Here is a 14,630-nt window from a genome sequence, read left to right as displayed (position 1 = left end):
CTGTGAGGGTGGTGAGGCACTGGAACAGGTTGCCCAGAGAAGTTATGGATGCCCCATCCCTGGAAGTGTTCGAGGCCAGGATGGATGGGGCTTTGAGCAACCTGGTCTAGTGGAAGGTGTCCCTGCTCATGGCAGCAGGGTTGGAACTAGATGGTCTTTAAGGTCCCTTCCAACCCAAACTATTCTTTGATTCTATGGCTGAGTACTACTAGATGAGTAGTAATTGTATCTTGAGTGCATTTGTAGTGTTCAGTGGCTTACAGGATGTATTTTGCATCCTGACAGATTGTAACTTTTTCAGAATTGGTCAATGTTGATTTTTTTTTAAATTTTTTTTAACTATTAATTTTTTACCTCCTCCTTGAGTTCATGGGGTTTTCTTTTACAGGTGTGTTGGCGTTTTTTTTCACCCCTGTGGTGACGTAAATGAATTGTAACATAACGGTTATATGCATTTGTTCATAAAGCAGTGCAGTAATGAAATGGGAATTTCTGTTACTGTCAAAGGTGTGTGGTGTTTTCATCACAAATGTGTTAAATAACATGGACAAACATTAAAAAGCAACAGTTTAATAACTGTTTATGTTTGTCAGAGCAAAGCAGAGCTGAGGCTGAAGGTAAAAATGCATGGGTGTTTTTACCTTACAAAAATGCTTTACTTTCCTTGGTAAGGTATTTAAGTTTCAAAAACTAGAGAGGTGCACTTTACTGGCATAACCAGTGTGAGAGCATGTTTTACTGATGCCTGTTAAAGGTGTGTTTTAAAAAAAAAAAAAAAGCGCCTTGTTTACTCAGAGCTTTTCTTATACTAGGTTTTTATTACCTTGTGCTAAATTATGTTCTGTTTCATGGGAAGTTGTTGCATGTAGTGTTTACTTAACATACCTGTACTTAACATACATTTCTGTAAAAACTTAGTTGTTCTTAACAGTTCAGTTTTTCAGTATGTTATTAAAAATGCCTGTAGTGGTAATTACAGACAGCTTATCATCTCCTACACTACAGTTTATAATCTTAGGTATAAGACAGTTATAACCAGAAGACAGTTGGGCAAACCTGAGTAGGCTTGTAGTTTGTATGGTCTTAGTAATTGCATTGAAGTTTTTTTTTTTTTAATTGCTTGTAAAGAACAGTTGTACTAAATATTTTGAAAGTATTTTATGGTTCTGTTGAACTTTATCATGTTGAATAGTTGCATGGGTTTGGTATGACCTTTTCTAGCATTTGATGCCATATGTTGTAGTCTTTTCCATGTTTCTGCAAGAAAAAGTGTTGGACTAAAAAATTTAGAGTCGACAAAGGAGAGGTCAAGGAATTGACTCCTTGGCTTTGCCTTTGCCTTTTCTTCCTGGAGACTGGAGATATCTAGCTAAGGCCCTCATCTGTTTATTCACTAAAGGCAGAAAGTGGGGGAAAGGGTCATGTTGTTGTTCTAAGGCTTCTGAGGAAAATAGTGCTCCAGTTTTTCAGTTAATAAATAATAATCTTTTTCTGACAATACAATGGCAGCATTACTGAAGAACACATGGCTTCCAGGAAGACTAAACATAGATTCATCTTTCTGTTTGCGTATATTGCCTTGAACTTCTCTGCAGAGAAAAAAGGGGCACTTAATTTAGTAAGCTGTTCTCCTCAATGTCTGAATGCAAAACATTCTGGTCAATACTGCTCTTAACGTTGCTTGTGCTTTCTTGATATCTGTAATGCTGAAAGTGCTTTACAACCTTCATTCAAATTGAACTTAGAAAATAATATGCAAATAGTTAGGCCTGTATTAAAGGAGGGTCTCTCTAAGTTGCATTCTTTGTTATTATAGTTAATAGGGTCTGGATGTCTGTTAGCCATGAAAATAGTCAGATTAGTCTGATATACAGATAATGCTAAACAGTGTGAGAAGTATCTCTAATCTGACCTTCTTACAGCCTGGCCTGGACCTGCTGATGGTGTTTCTGATTTGTCTTTTGAGGAGAATATTTGTGCTGCGTGTAGCCACCAACCTGTTATTAAAAGGACTGGTCTTGGACAGTCTGAGAATGTTATGTTTAGTCTTCCTCGTCCTGGATATTTGCAGCAGAACAGAGATGGTGGAGATCTGCTGCTACATGGACTCTGTGCTCCTGAAAAGTGACATGGAAGATGTTCTGATGCCTTTTTTGTGGGTGTATGTGTGTTTGTCCTTTCCACCTTGACAAGGAAGTTGAACCACTGTGTTTTGGGTTCAGCTATGACTGAATTAGTTAAAATAAGACAAAACTTTTGAGTAGTAGGTCGGGGGAGAGGGTGGAACTACATTAGTTTTTACTTTTGATTTTGTTTGATACTGTTGTTTAAATGAAATTCTTACACTGAAGCGTGTTTCTCTGGTTTGCAGAAAGAAAGGAAATTACTTCCCCGGAATTATAAAGCTAACGGACAACTTTGTAACTTAAATATGTTTAGCACAGACGCTACTTCCTGATACCATTTAATAAATTGTCAGTTAAGTGCTTCCTTCAAGTTTACTTCATTTTATCAGCACTGTTTTCTCATCAGACATATGGGTGCTAGCAAACTATTTTTCATTGTTTTTATTTGTAGCAGACAACAAAGGTATTCACAGCTTAGTATGTAGTTTTAAATGTTGCACAGTACATAGTTAGCATGTGTTGCAGTCAGTGGTTGTAGTGGGAAATCTTCAAAAGACAGAGAGTGACTGGGGTTTTTGTAGCTGAGGTACAAGACCAGAGGACAGGAGGATCTTGGCTAAAACCATCAGCGTCCTGAGATTTTTTGAGTTTAGAAATTTTTGCAATCACAAGTAAAAGGAAAACAATATTCCACCATTTTTTATCAGATAACACTGAATCCATTAATGCTGTATAACAAGTCGATCTCTCACAGTGATGAGTATTGTGGATAAACCTATAAACAGTTTGGTCTGTCAGCATCTGAAAAGAAAGGCTGAGAAACTCTTTAAAATTCCAAACTCTTCAGTAAATTACAAATATGACACATTTCGCAGTCAAGGTTTATAAATCTCATGAATGCTATTGGAAGTTAAAACAACTGAGAAAAGTCTCTGCTGAAATAATTTATTAGTTTTCATGGTTATGAGTCTCTGAAATGTTATCAGCAGATTTATAAATTTGAACAGATATCTCTCTTTACTGCCATGAGAGAACTCTAATCTTTAACTGCAGCTGTAGAGTTCTGTTTCTTGTTATATAGATTATAAAATACTTAAAGCATGCTTATGGTAATTAAAACTTAGTGGAAATGAGGGATATCTGAGATGCTGTCAGTATGGTTGTTACAAAAAATAGTACGTTATGTCAAGAAAATTTTAAATTAATTTTATCTACCCTACTGTGGTAGCCATGAGACCGCCTTTTTGTTGTAGACAGCTGCTTTCTGAGTAAAAAAACCCAGAGGTAAAACATCTGCAACAGGCTCTAAGAATTGACTGTACTTGTTTCCCAATCTCGTCACTGTTTTGTGCCAAAAGCTGCTGTATATAATCATATAGCTATCTGTCCCATCAGTTGTCCTTTGCTGTCTGTTTCACAGCAGAAAGCTGCAGTGGAGGGCAGTGTTTTCTGTTAAGAGCATTGGATGCTGCCATCAGTGTATTGCCTGGATCCTTTCTAATGAGAGTGAGTAGGAGGATGTTTTATTGATGCGAGTTTATCAGAAAGAGCTAAGTAGCCTGAAAGAGGAAGAGACGCTGGAAGTCAAATACCCAGAGAGGTAGGGAGACTTAAGGAGGAAACAGGAGCTCACTTAGAAAAACAAAGAATGAGAAGAATTTTTGGCCAAGACTGTAGAGTTGTTACTTTGAACTTGATAACTTCCATTTGTTTCTTAGATACGTTGGTGCTGCAGAATAGGGTAGAGGTAATTCCTTTGATTATACTTGAACCTGCAGTGGTATCAGAAGCAATCTAGCTGAGCATCATGCAACTCCTTTCATGCTACCTCTTTGGGGTGTTTTGTCTGCTTTTATGAGCTTCCACTACCTATAAATCTGTCATAATGAACAGGCTTAGGTACTGCGTGTAAGCGCTCAGTACATCTTTCTGGATAGAAATATTCCTCCAGTTCATTTGCAGGGAATTCTTTTCTAGACAAATGACAGGAAGAGAGGAATGGAATCCTGACATGGAAGAATGGAGGGCAAGGTATACACATCCCAACAGTTCAGTAACAAGGGTCACACCAAGCTGTTTGGCACAGTTGGGGCGTGGAAGTGTATTGCAGAGGTGGAGCATAGACAGACACACTGGCAATTCGTGGTGGGAAGGAGATGGGGGAAGAGCGGCAGAAAGTCCTAAATCAGAGGAAGAGGTAACTGTGGTAGAAGAACATTGCGAGGAGGGTGAGATAAGTGGATTTAAAAAAAAAAAGAAAGAAGGAAAAAACGTAAAGATCTGTTACATGCAGTAATTCAGTCTGCACAAGCTATTAACTGCACAGCTCCCTTACTTGAAAATATGGACTACGAGAGCAGAAACACGGAGCGGGTTGTGGTGAAGCTGGAAGCAGCACAGTAGCAAGGCACACAGCATGACAGTGTTGTGGGAAGGTGAGCAGGGTAAGGTAGGAAGGAGTCAGAGCCAAAGTAGCCATAGAAAGAAATGAATCGAAGTGGAGGGGAGAAACAGGAACAGGGCCAGGAGTGAGGATAACTTTCAGTGAAGAGGCAGCAAAACCAGAGGGGAGAGTTGTATGGCGGTTTGGGGTGGGTTTTGTTGTGGTTTGGGGTTTTTTTGGTTGGTTGGTTGGTTTGGGTTTTTTTTTTGTTTTGCTTTGTGTTTTGTTTTTTTTTTTTTTTTTCCTCAATATGGTACTTCAGTTTATTTGTAATACAGCAGAATACCAGTTTGAAAGTAACTAGGCAGTTATATGGTGGTGGTGGGTTGACGCTTGGACTTGATGATCTTAAAGGTCTTTTCCAACATAAACGATTCTGTGATTCTATATATTCGATGTAGTCAACAATCTTCAAGACAATTAGTGTCTTTACAGTAAGTGTTTAAACAGCAGCCATTGTGAATTTACTGCGACCAGAGCTAAACACTTCATCTAGCCTCTACCAGCCTCAAGCTTCTAACAGAGGGCAAGTACCTAATGAGAGCACAAACATGAGAAGATAGTCTGTCAAAGGCCTTGCAACCTGAAGAGACAGGATTGATTTGGTGATGCAAGTCAAACTTGCTTATAGCTGGGTCAGACATATGTTAGCACCAGAATTTTAAAAGCAAAACCAAAGCAAGTAACTGTTACGTACACAGAAGGCCCATCTGGGACTGGGTTGTGTGCTTATATACACATGCAGATTATGCTTCTGTATTCCTAGGTTTATATTTGCAAAGAGCTGCTTGCTCTTCTATTTATCACACTGGGAATTCAGCTTATGCCTATGAAACTAAAGCAAGAAATGCAGTGCTTCTTTGTCAGGTGGTGACATATTTCAGGGCACCTTACCGTCGTCTTCAGTGGCTTTATTAGGCTGATGTGGAGAAAAGCTTTTTTCCTTATTCTTATCTGTGTTTTATTTAAAGTACATGTTTTGCAGGATATTTGTATTTGCTAAACGTGTTGGCTGATATATTTTGCTAAAAAATCATCATCTTTATGATGTCCATAAAACTTGGTCAGTAACACTGATTTTGAACCATAGTTAAGGCAAATCTCCATAGAAGCAGATAGAATAAGGACTTGCCTGGGAGCAGAATGGGAAGCGTATTTCACTTGAGTGTGCCAACAGGCAGTGTTGTGGATGCTCTCCTGCAGGTGTGGCTGCTCCAGTACTGCAGTGGTCTGCAAGGAGTTCCACAGTCATAATCCTGTCGAACGGAGTACAGGGAAGAAGGCAGATCACCATTTCATTGCAAAAAGGAGACATTCAGTCTGTAAAAATGTACTGCTTGTATATGTTTAGAAATAAAATGCAGATTTAGTTATGTTAGAAAAACTTTCAGGAAGGCAAGAGGAAACTATTATACTTTGTGCATTTCAGTGGAAGAGTTCTCTCTTCAACTTGCAATTGAAACTGTACCTGAGTGGAATAACAGTGGTTAAGCAAATACTAGTATTATTAGTCTCAGATACTGAACATTAAATATGTATATCTTTATCAGCAACTTTGGGTGACATTCATTCGTGTTCCTTTTCTATTTAGGAGGGGATTGACTTCTTGCAAAATAGGTAATTTTGTACAATTACAAATAAAATATCAGTCAAATTTCTTCCTGTCTTTAGTATCTTGTAAATATTTTATTTCTCTTGCGTACTTCTGTGAAGAACAAGTGATACAGTAGTACAAAGATACAGTAGTACAAAGTTTAAATACTGTGCTTAATTTTTATAGCCGGTAGGAATCAACTTGGTCAGCATTCATTCAAGTCCAAATGATCAGATGTTGTGGGCAATTGATAGCAAATGGAATGTCCATGTACGAGTTGGAATTACAGATGAGATGCCTGTAGGCACTGACTGGGAACATGTACCAGGTAAAAATTAATGCATCAGTTCTGTGTTCTTTCTGCCGTTTTCTCAGTGCTGGGTTTTTTGTTTGGTTGTTTTTTTCCCCTGTTGCTTTTTAAATTGGATAGCAATGCTTAAATCCAATATTTTTCTCAGCAATCAAGTGTGCTTATTTATAGGAACATAGTAAAGTATTTGATAAGGGTTATCTTTTAAAGAGGACCTTGGTTTTACTTAAAAACACTTCAGTAGTTATTGAAGAGAAATCTGATTATTTTGATGAATTTCCATTGTGTGTTATTTCAGGCTGCTGCCACTGAATTAATAAATGGTATAGTTCCTTTTCAGTTAGAACTAAGGCAGTGTTCCTAAGCAGTAGGAGACTACTGTGCTGTGGGAAGTTTTGTATTTAAACGTGATACAACATGGGGTTCCTATCTAGATGTGGCTAACAAAAACCTAATGCTATTTTGCACATCTTTCTATTAATCCTGCGTGCTGGACGCAGTCTAGATTAGGTAATTACATTTTTGCATTGTCTGTAAATAAAACTAAATTTTAGTTGTTCCTTTCTAAATAACTGTATTGATGCTGTCTGCTTTTTAAAGATTTTTCACTGCATAAACGCATGGCACTTAGTTGCAGAGTACTTGCTTTCTTGTGAGGAAGAAGAAACAAAAAATTCCACAACGTCTATAATGTTAACCATTTTTAGACAAACTAAAGTTATAACTGTTGGTTTATTCCCCATATGGTAATAAAATACAGCAGAGGCTCCAAAAGTATGTTTTGAAGATCCTCTAATTGGTTGTTGCTTGTGGCTGTGGCCACATAACAAAATGTATCCACAGTGTGATATCCTTATGGTCAATAGATGCAGTGAGTACAAAGTCAGCAATTAAAAAGCTTTTTTGTTCACCAGTGCTTCATGTGCTGCAAGTGGCCTACTTTGTGATATTCTGCTTACTCAGGGCCAGAAGCTCAGATTTGAATAGCATCTACTCTGTTTAACTTCCCTAAAGTCAGTGTAAGTAAATACGTAGTCCTAAATTGTCTTCTTGCCAATCCTTTCTTAGAAAGCCTCCTGGAAAACTAGGTATTTCTTTGTGCCTTTTATAATGGAGAGTTCTTCTCTACTATTAATATAAAAAAATATAAAAACTGCTATAGTCTTGCCATCTTCTCTTAATAAACTTTTCTGCAAGTGTATTTAGTGTATAAGAAAGCCTGTGATTATTCTCTCTTCATGTCCAATTATCTTTAGGTTTGCAGGCTTGTCAACTGGCTATAAGTACAAGAACTGTTTGGGCACGCTGTCCAAATGGAGATGTAGCTCGTCGATATGGCATTACTGACAAGAATCCAGCAGGAGACTACTGGAAGAAGATTCCTGGAAATGTCTCACGTTTAACAGGCAAGTTGGTTCAGCATGACAGCCCAAAACATTGGGATACCTGCTTTGACTTCTGCCTGATAGTGCTAAAGCTCACCATATGCAGGGAGAGCTGCGTACTCTAAATGCCTTGTTGACTGTGAGAGTTTCAGCAGGGGTGCTTTTATCACATTAGTAAAAACCTTTTCCGGGTATAATTAGGAAAATGGATCCAAATATTATTTATTTAATGTTTATAATTGGAACCTGCTACCTTAATTAAAAGATGGATAATTTATGCTTTGCAGTGACCCCTCTAGATGAACTGTGGGCGATCAGTGCTTCAGGATCCCTTCTCCAGCGCCTCACTAAGACCTTTAGCCATTCCCATAGTTTGCAGAAAAATAATGACAATTCTGTTCTGCTTCACCCTGATGATTTTGAAGATGAATGGGAAGTGATATGAAGTCTCTCAAGCTTGTGAAGCAGTGAAAAAAACAGAAGGTCATACGGAATTTCTGTAATGTATGTACAGAATGTTGGATCTAAAAGCCACTTATTGGACCTGTAATATTAGCACTTTTATATTGAAAAACTGACCTGTTAAATAGCCCCCAAGCTGTGAGTTCTGATGTTTGTTCCATTATGTCTTGGGAGACTCTTTAGGTGTGGCATACTGCAATTGTTATACCGTACTACTGTAGAAGCTCCTTTGGAAATATAACTCTTAAGTTAATCTTACTAGCAATGAAAGTGACTACTTCACAACAGCATGCACACTAATACATGTATACTTATTTTGAGAAGGAATTCTGTTGCATTAAATATTTCTCTACAGCAGAAACATTAAGCATTTCTCAGTTTCTTCTTGTACTTGGAACTCCAAACTGATGGGAACGCTCTCCGACTGTTGTACATATATTTAGAATTATTTTCCCTTGCAGCATGGAAGAAAATAAAGCAAAGTATTTCTTAGTAAGATCTCAGAACATCATAATTATACAGCATTGGTGTTGAAATGAACTTGGTTTGATCCATTTCCATGTAAATATCTGCAAGGCTATACTAACCTTCCATTTCTAGAAATTTGGTTCATAATTTGGCTTCATTCACAAGGGAGACATTTGGATTACACCTAAAATTCAGGGGGACATCTGCCCATTTCACACAGCCATCAGGAAGCTGGCAGATTTTGGGGGGTAAGTCCCACTTTGGAGTAGGAAGAAGATGCATGTTGGGTTTGTAGTACAAAGCAGGAATGTACAAGGCAGCTTTCATAATTCCTATTGTGCTGTATTTGTGCCTCCAGCCAGTGCTTTAATATTTGGACTCAAATTGTTTTGAGTACCAAACTTAGATGTATTAAAAGGAAAAATGGTAATTGATAGAATTACCTATGTATCCCATTAAAAATTGTGATATTGTGAGAAAATACTTAACAATATTCTGATTTTTAGCTATGTTAGCTAAATTTTGAAGTGTCTTAACAGATGTTACAGCAGAGGTATGTGATGAACTGGGAAGTAACCTAAGTTAATCATTGCAGTTTATTTTTCTTTAAACTAAATCTTCTTTGAAAGATACCTCATCTTTTTTAAGCAATAGAACTATAGATGAGAGAACCTGAGTTCGGTATGTAGGTGGAGGAGTTATTTTATGTTTGTTCTAAGCTTATAAATCATCAGAATGTTTTAAGCAGCTGCTAACCAGTACTGTAAAAGAGCCAGCTTCAGAAAAGGCCAGGAGTTGAAAAGTGGGGATGTTTCTGTTATGAGAACTTAATACATACGAAAAAAGATGTATTTTCTTTTTAACCTCTGTTCTCTTTCAGAATAATTCATGTGTGTACTGCACTAAACTTGGAACAAACATGGTGCAAGGTGAGAATGTAAATCAGTGGAGAGAGAACCCAGTTATGTCACTTTTTTTAGTAGCACTTGTGATATTGGCTGTCAGTTCTCAGTCTGATCTTTCAGTGTTATAGGGAGGACAGATTTGTTTCCCTTTTACAGATGATATGTTTGCTTCATAGCTATCTCATCCGTATATGGAGATACCCCAGTGGGTTTTTTTAGCCTGTCTGGCAGTGGATCGTAATGGAATCAGCTTGTGAAGTAACCCAGTCTGTTTTATGCAAGCATAGTTTGGTATCTTGAGGACCCCAAAGAAGCTGAAATTCAGCTTAAAAGTATCTTGTGGCAGCTCCTGAGTCAATCCCATTGGAGAAGGGACACGAGTACTTCTCTGTGCCCTGCCAAGCACCAGATGCTCAAGTACAACGGCATTCTTTAATAGTGACACTTTTGTATTACATTTTTCAAAGTCATCTTAATAATGGCTAGAGCTTGCTAGTTGTTTACTGTATAATACTGTACTATGGTCGTTAATATTAAATTGGTGTCAAGAGCTCTTATCAGACTACTTTTTAGCGTAGTTTTAATGAAATTAGGATGGGTTTTTACTTTTATTTCTGTATTTAGGTTTTTGGTTTTGTTTGTGCTTTGAGACAAGTGCAATAAACTAGATTTTTAAGAAATAAATTACTGTGGTAAGACTCATCTGTTGTATGATTCACAAGAGAGTTCTCTGTGTCTGGAAATTGTCTTGATGTGGAAGACAGACATGCTTATGAAACCCCTCCCCTACTATTACCCCAGACAATATAATAACAATGTAAGGATCTGGATATTATAAAGTTTATTTCATATATTTTTTTAATTGTGACAGGTGTGTCAAAACAGCAAAATGGTCATCTTCCAAGCACAGACAATTAAACACTTCTCATATAGAAGTAAACAAGTTTCTTTCCTTACATGCTAAACAAAAATTGCAATTGCATGTTAAATATTTTAGCTTTCAGTGAAGAATACGCATGTGTAGTCACAGCTAGAAAATATTCAAGCAGAAAATAGGTGATTGTACCACGTGCTGTAACTGCACCCTTCCTTGCATTTTAAAATGTCTGAGCTCATCTGAAGACCTCTGTGTTTCTGGCCTTTAACTGGAACTACAGCTGGGGCTTCAGGAGAGCACCTTAGCTTCACTTCCCAGAGGGGAGAACTGTTTCCTGACAGAGTTGTGACCTGGGTAACTTCACACAAGAAGGCACAGCAATGATTAATGATGCTTCTGACACTTCAACCCACTTCCAGCCACAGGAATCCTGTTCAGATTCACATGGTAATGTCCTTGCCAGTTAGCATAGCTTTTATCTTGACAAACTGGTTCAGCTGCTTCTGCTGGCTTCTGCAGGGAAATGGTAGTCTCCTTACAGCACCCCGTTGCTATTATGCAGGAGTAATCCTTATGTCACAGCTTAAGGAAGTTCAGATGACTGTGATGAGTTGGTGTGAAACAGCCATCTTAGATATGTAAGTAACTCTTGGTTTTCTTGGTCTTGCAGCAATAAAAAGGCATAGGATCATGTTAAATGGTACCAACAAAAATCTGTCACTAACAAGTATCAAAGAAAATACATTAATTGCTTAAGTAAGATAGTAGAAGTGTTGTTAGGAAACACCGCTACCACTAAGAAAATGATAATGAGGAACACTTAATTACGGATTTGGGTCATTGTCTAAATGTAGCTTTATGTATACAGGTACAGAGAATCAGACTTATTCCAAACTCTTCGTACCTGTGCAGAGTGTCTTTGATGTGATGGACAAGAATCCCCCCTTCTTCCCCACACGTGAACATCAGAAGGTCTGAACCCCATAACTCCTCTACATCACATCTCAATAGATGAGTCCTGTCAAGTATCTCAAAGGCACTTGTGGGTTATTTCAGACTAGTGTGGCATTCTGGCTTATCTTTTTGCTTCTCTTAAAACTCCTGTTAATGAGCGAGCTGTTGCTAGTTGTTTCTGCTAGAGTTCTGGATAGATGTCAAGCAACAACCTTGAGACAACTTTTCAGTAAATGCTGTTCTGAGTGTAAAGGCTTGAAATTCAAATGCCTGTTTTTCTATGGCTTTGCCTTGTTAATTAGCAATTAGAAAAGCATAAATCATATATGAAGATATGGAGATCTCCTCATTACCGTGGTGAAAAATCTCTGGTCTTCAGTTTTTACATTAACCAGCCCTGTCTACATCCCATCCCTACCATCAGGATAAGAGAGATAAGATGTGGATTGAGGATTTCTAGCTGTAAACTGGGAGATGCAGGCTTTATTCCTCTTGTAGCCTTCCTGAAAGTGAAAGTTGGGAATAGTATTATGGCCAGCAAAGAAAGCTGATGTATCCCTTGCCAAAGTAGATCACTCTAGTTGTTTGATAATGAGTTATTGCAGTTAAAAATAACCACTCTCACATCAGCAGAACAGTAGAGAACTTGTGGTATAGAAGACTAGATTTTAATTACTGGCAAGTGAAAGTTGAGTTGCAGTCATCATCTTTTGTGAGTTATTACAGCCAGAGCTCCATGGATAAAGATTAAAATATCTGGATAAATGAAGTTATCTCTCTAGTCTGCTGAATGGCGATATCTAGGTTTATCACATAAATAGCTATGGATTTCTCATCACTTGAAATCAAGATAGGAAGTGAGGTTTTGGGTTCAGTGCAGGAAACATTGTAGATAATACTGTGGCTGGTATCATACTGGAAGCTAGGCAAAAATACCATTATGATTCCTTTGGTCTTCGAGTTTATCTGACTTGAAATCTATTTGAATAGGCCTATTAAAGTTGTTATATTAGCCATAAAGTTAAAAATCTGCTTGATGCTAGTGGGGAAAAAACCCTGTTGTAGAAAAAGTAAAGATCTGTTTGAGAAATTCTTATGGAATGTGGACTTTTTTATATACATATATATACACATACATAAAAGCTTTGATTTCTGTTCTCTAAAAGCTAATACAATGGTAACAAAATACCAAAAAATACTGAATCCTCCAAACTGAAAAATGCTCTTTCTATCTTGGCCCCAGAAATGGCTAAAATATACTGATTTTTGTAGCTTGTGATTTTCTGATAGAGGCACTGAATAGTACACAACTGAATACCACTGAGTGGAGCTGTAGTTATGAATTAATCTTTCAAACATTATTCATTATTTCTGTTCAATATAGAAGAAACCAGAAGAAATAAGAAGACTTATTTTTCCTTTTTAATATACCTTTCTCATAACCTCAGCTGAGATTTACTTACAGCAGATAAAGGAAGGAGACTTCAATTTACGCTTGAGTTTTGAATCTCATATCCAGAGAAAATATACCTAAAGATGTGTACAGAATTGGTAAGTACAGGATGTTAATACATCTTGAATTTGCACAAGTTGACTGCATGCTTTATTTATATTCAGGGGACCTGTAGTCTAAGCAGTATAGCAAGACTTTGCCCAGAGCTCTCTGTTGTTATGAGCGTGCATAGGTATCTTGTATTCAGAAAGGAGAAGTGGCGTAGATGTTACTTCTGTTAAAGCATGAAATGAGAATACTCAGTAGATGACTCCTTGCAGAAGTTGTTGCACTGCTGTATTTTGCATAACCATGGGGTGAATGAGTTTAGCAAAGCTCTCCTGGGTCAGGTGAAAGATTGAGCTAATTAGACCTCTCCCAGAAAAAATAAAAGACTGGGAGGAAAGTTCCAGGGAAGCCCCCAGCAGACTGCCTGGCACATGTGCCTGGCTACGCAGCAGGGGGATGTATAAAAAAAGAATGAATTTACTTGAGCTGCAGGGGGAAAAATGCAACTGCCAGCAAGAAACCCCACAATCCCTGGTTGTTACAGGGGACAGACCAGCCAGCTGATCATGGGAAGTGCAAAGTAAGTAGGGTAATTGCTAGGATGACTGAGATTTTACTTGCTCAGCTCCCACGCTTGTCTTGCTAAATCTGTTCTCTGCCTCAACAGATGGGCTATAGTCTGTTCCCTCTGTGAGCCACACCCAGTGCTCCAAATTGGGAATAACAAACATGTGAAGCAGTGGATCTGCACTTCATTCCATGGTGCTGTGGTGAAAGTCAGTCCTTTTAAGTTAAGGAGAACATGGTAAATGATCAGTGTAACACTTAAAATAACAGGTTTGGCACTGTTAATTCACTTTATAATTACTATAATAATAATGCTGACCTTGTTAATATTTAACATTGATGCCATAGGTACTTGTGTAGGAGATCTGGCGGGCTTCAGGTCTAATTAGCTGGTTACTTAAAATACTATCAGCATGGGGTCTGTGTTTAAAACAACAAAAAAATCTGATATGTGTTTGTCTGTACTGAGAACGGATACATTGGAGAGCTGGATCCTGTTGCTTGTAAGGCCTGCTGACTTCTTTTCATACTGTTCTTTGCTTCATGGAGAGATCTTTCTCCTGTCCTTCCATGCATGACTACATGATTACATGGCACCCATAGAGAGCATTCCTGGGAGGAAAAGACAGGACTGTGTAGAGGCAATTCTGAGTGTCTTGTATGTCACCTTCTTTCCTTCCTCCCCATCTTGCCACTTCCAATTGCTGTAGGACAGGAGTTGAGGTCCAGGGGGATAGCGAAGCAGCTCCTTCTACTTAAGCTTTGGTATTTTATTAAAACTGAAGTTAAAGCCAGCAGGTTTTTGCATTACCTTTAACCTTGTCCGTAGTCCTTTGCAGCATGTTTTTCACCATTGCTGGCTGCTTGCAATATGGTAACTTCTTAAACCTGATTTTAATAGAAGACTTTCAAGATGGAAGGTGACAGATGGTTGGTTGTTTTTGTTTTGTTTTTTTTTTTTTTAATAGGCAAGAGATGCCATATCTTGCCAGATGAGTTTTCAAAGCATACTGAGCAAGGTGGGCTCAGCTTTCACTT

General features: G+C 38.0%; 1 protein-coding gene across 4 annotated transcripts in view; it reads left to right on the top strand.

The window, feature by feature from the left end:
* TECPR2 (tectonin beta-propeller repeat containing 2) overlaps window positions 1-10,377 on the top strand; it is a 45,622-nt gene extending 35,245 nt beyond the window's left edge. For 3 of the 4 annotated variants that reach the window (XM_069783430.1, XM_069783429.1, XM_069783428.1), the window contains exons 18-20: window positions 6,350-6,491; window positions 7,730-7,879; window positions 8,146-10,377. In XM_069783430.1, the coding sequence (XP_069639531.1) occupies window positions 6,350-6,491; window positions 7,730-7,879; window positions 8,146-8,303 (450 nt within the window). In that variant the 3' untranslated portion in view covers window positions 8,304-10,377. The remainder of the gene's footprint in view (window positions 1-6,349; window positions 6,492-7,729; window positions 7,880-8,145) is intronic. The other variant, XR_011324660.1, reaches the window with a different exon arrangement.
* The last annotated feature ends 4,253 nt before the right edge of the window (window positions 10,378-14,630 follow it).

Source organism: Haliaeetus albicilla, chromosome 5 (genome assembly GCF_947461875.1).
Source record: "Haliaeetus albicilla chromosome 5, bHalAlb1.1, whole genome shotgun sequence".
In the NCBI taxonomy this organism is placed as follows: Eukaryota; Metazoa; Chordata; class Aves; order Accipitriformes; family Accipitridae; genus Haliaeetus; species Haliaeetus albicilla.
Note: the sequence above shows the minus strand (reverse complement) of the source record. Positions and strands in the feature narration are given on the sequence as shown.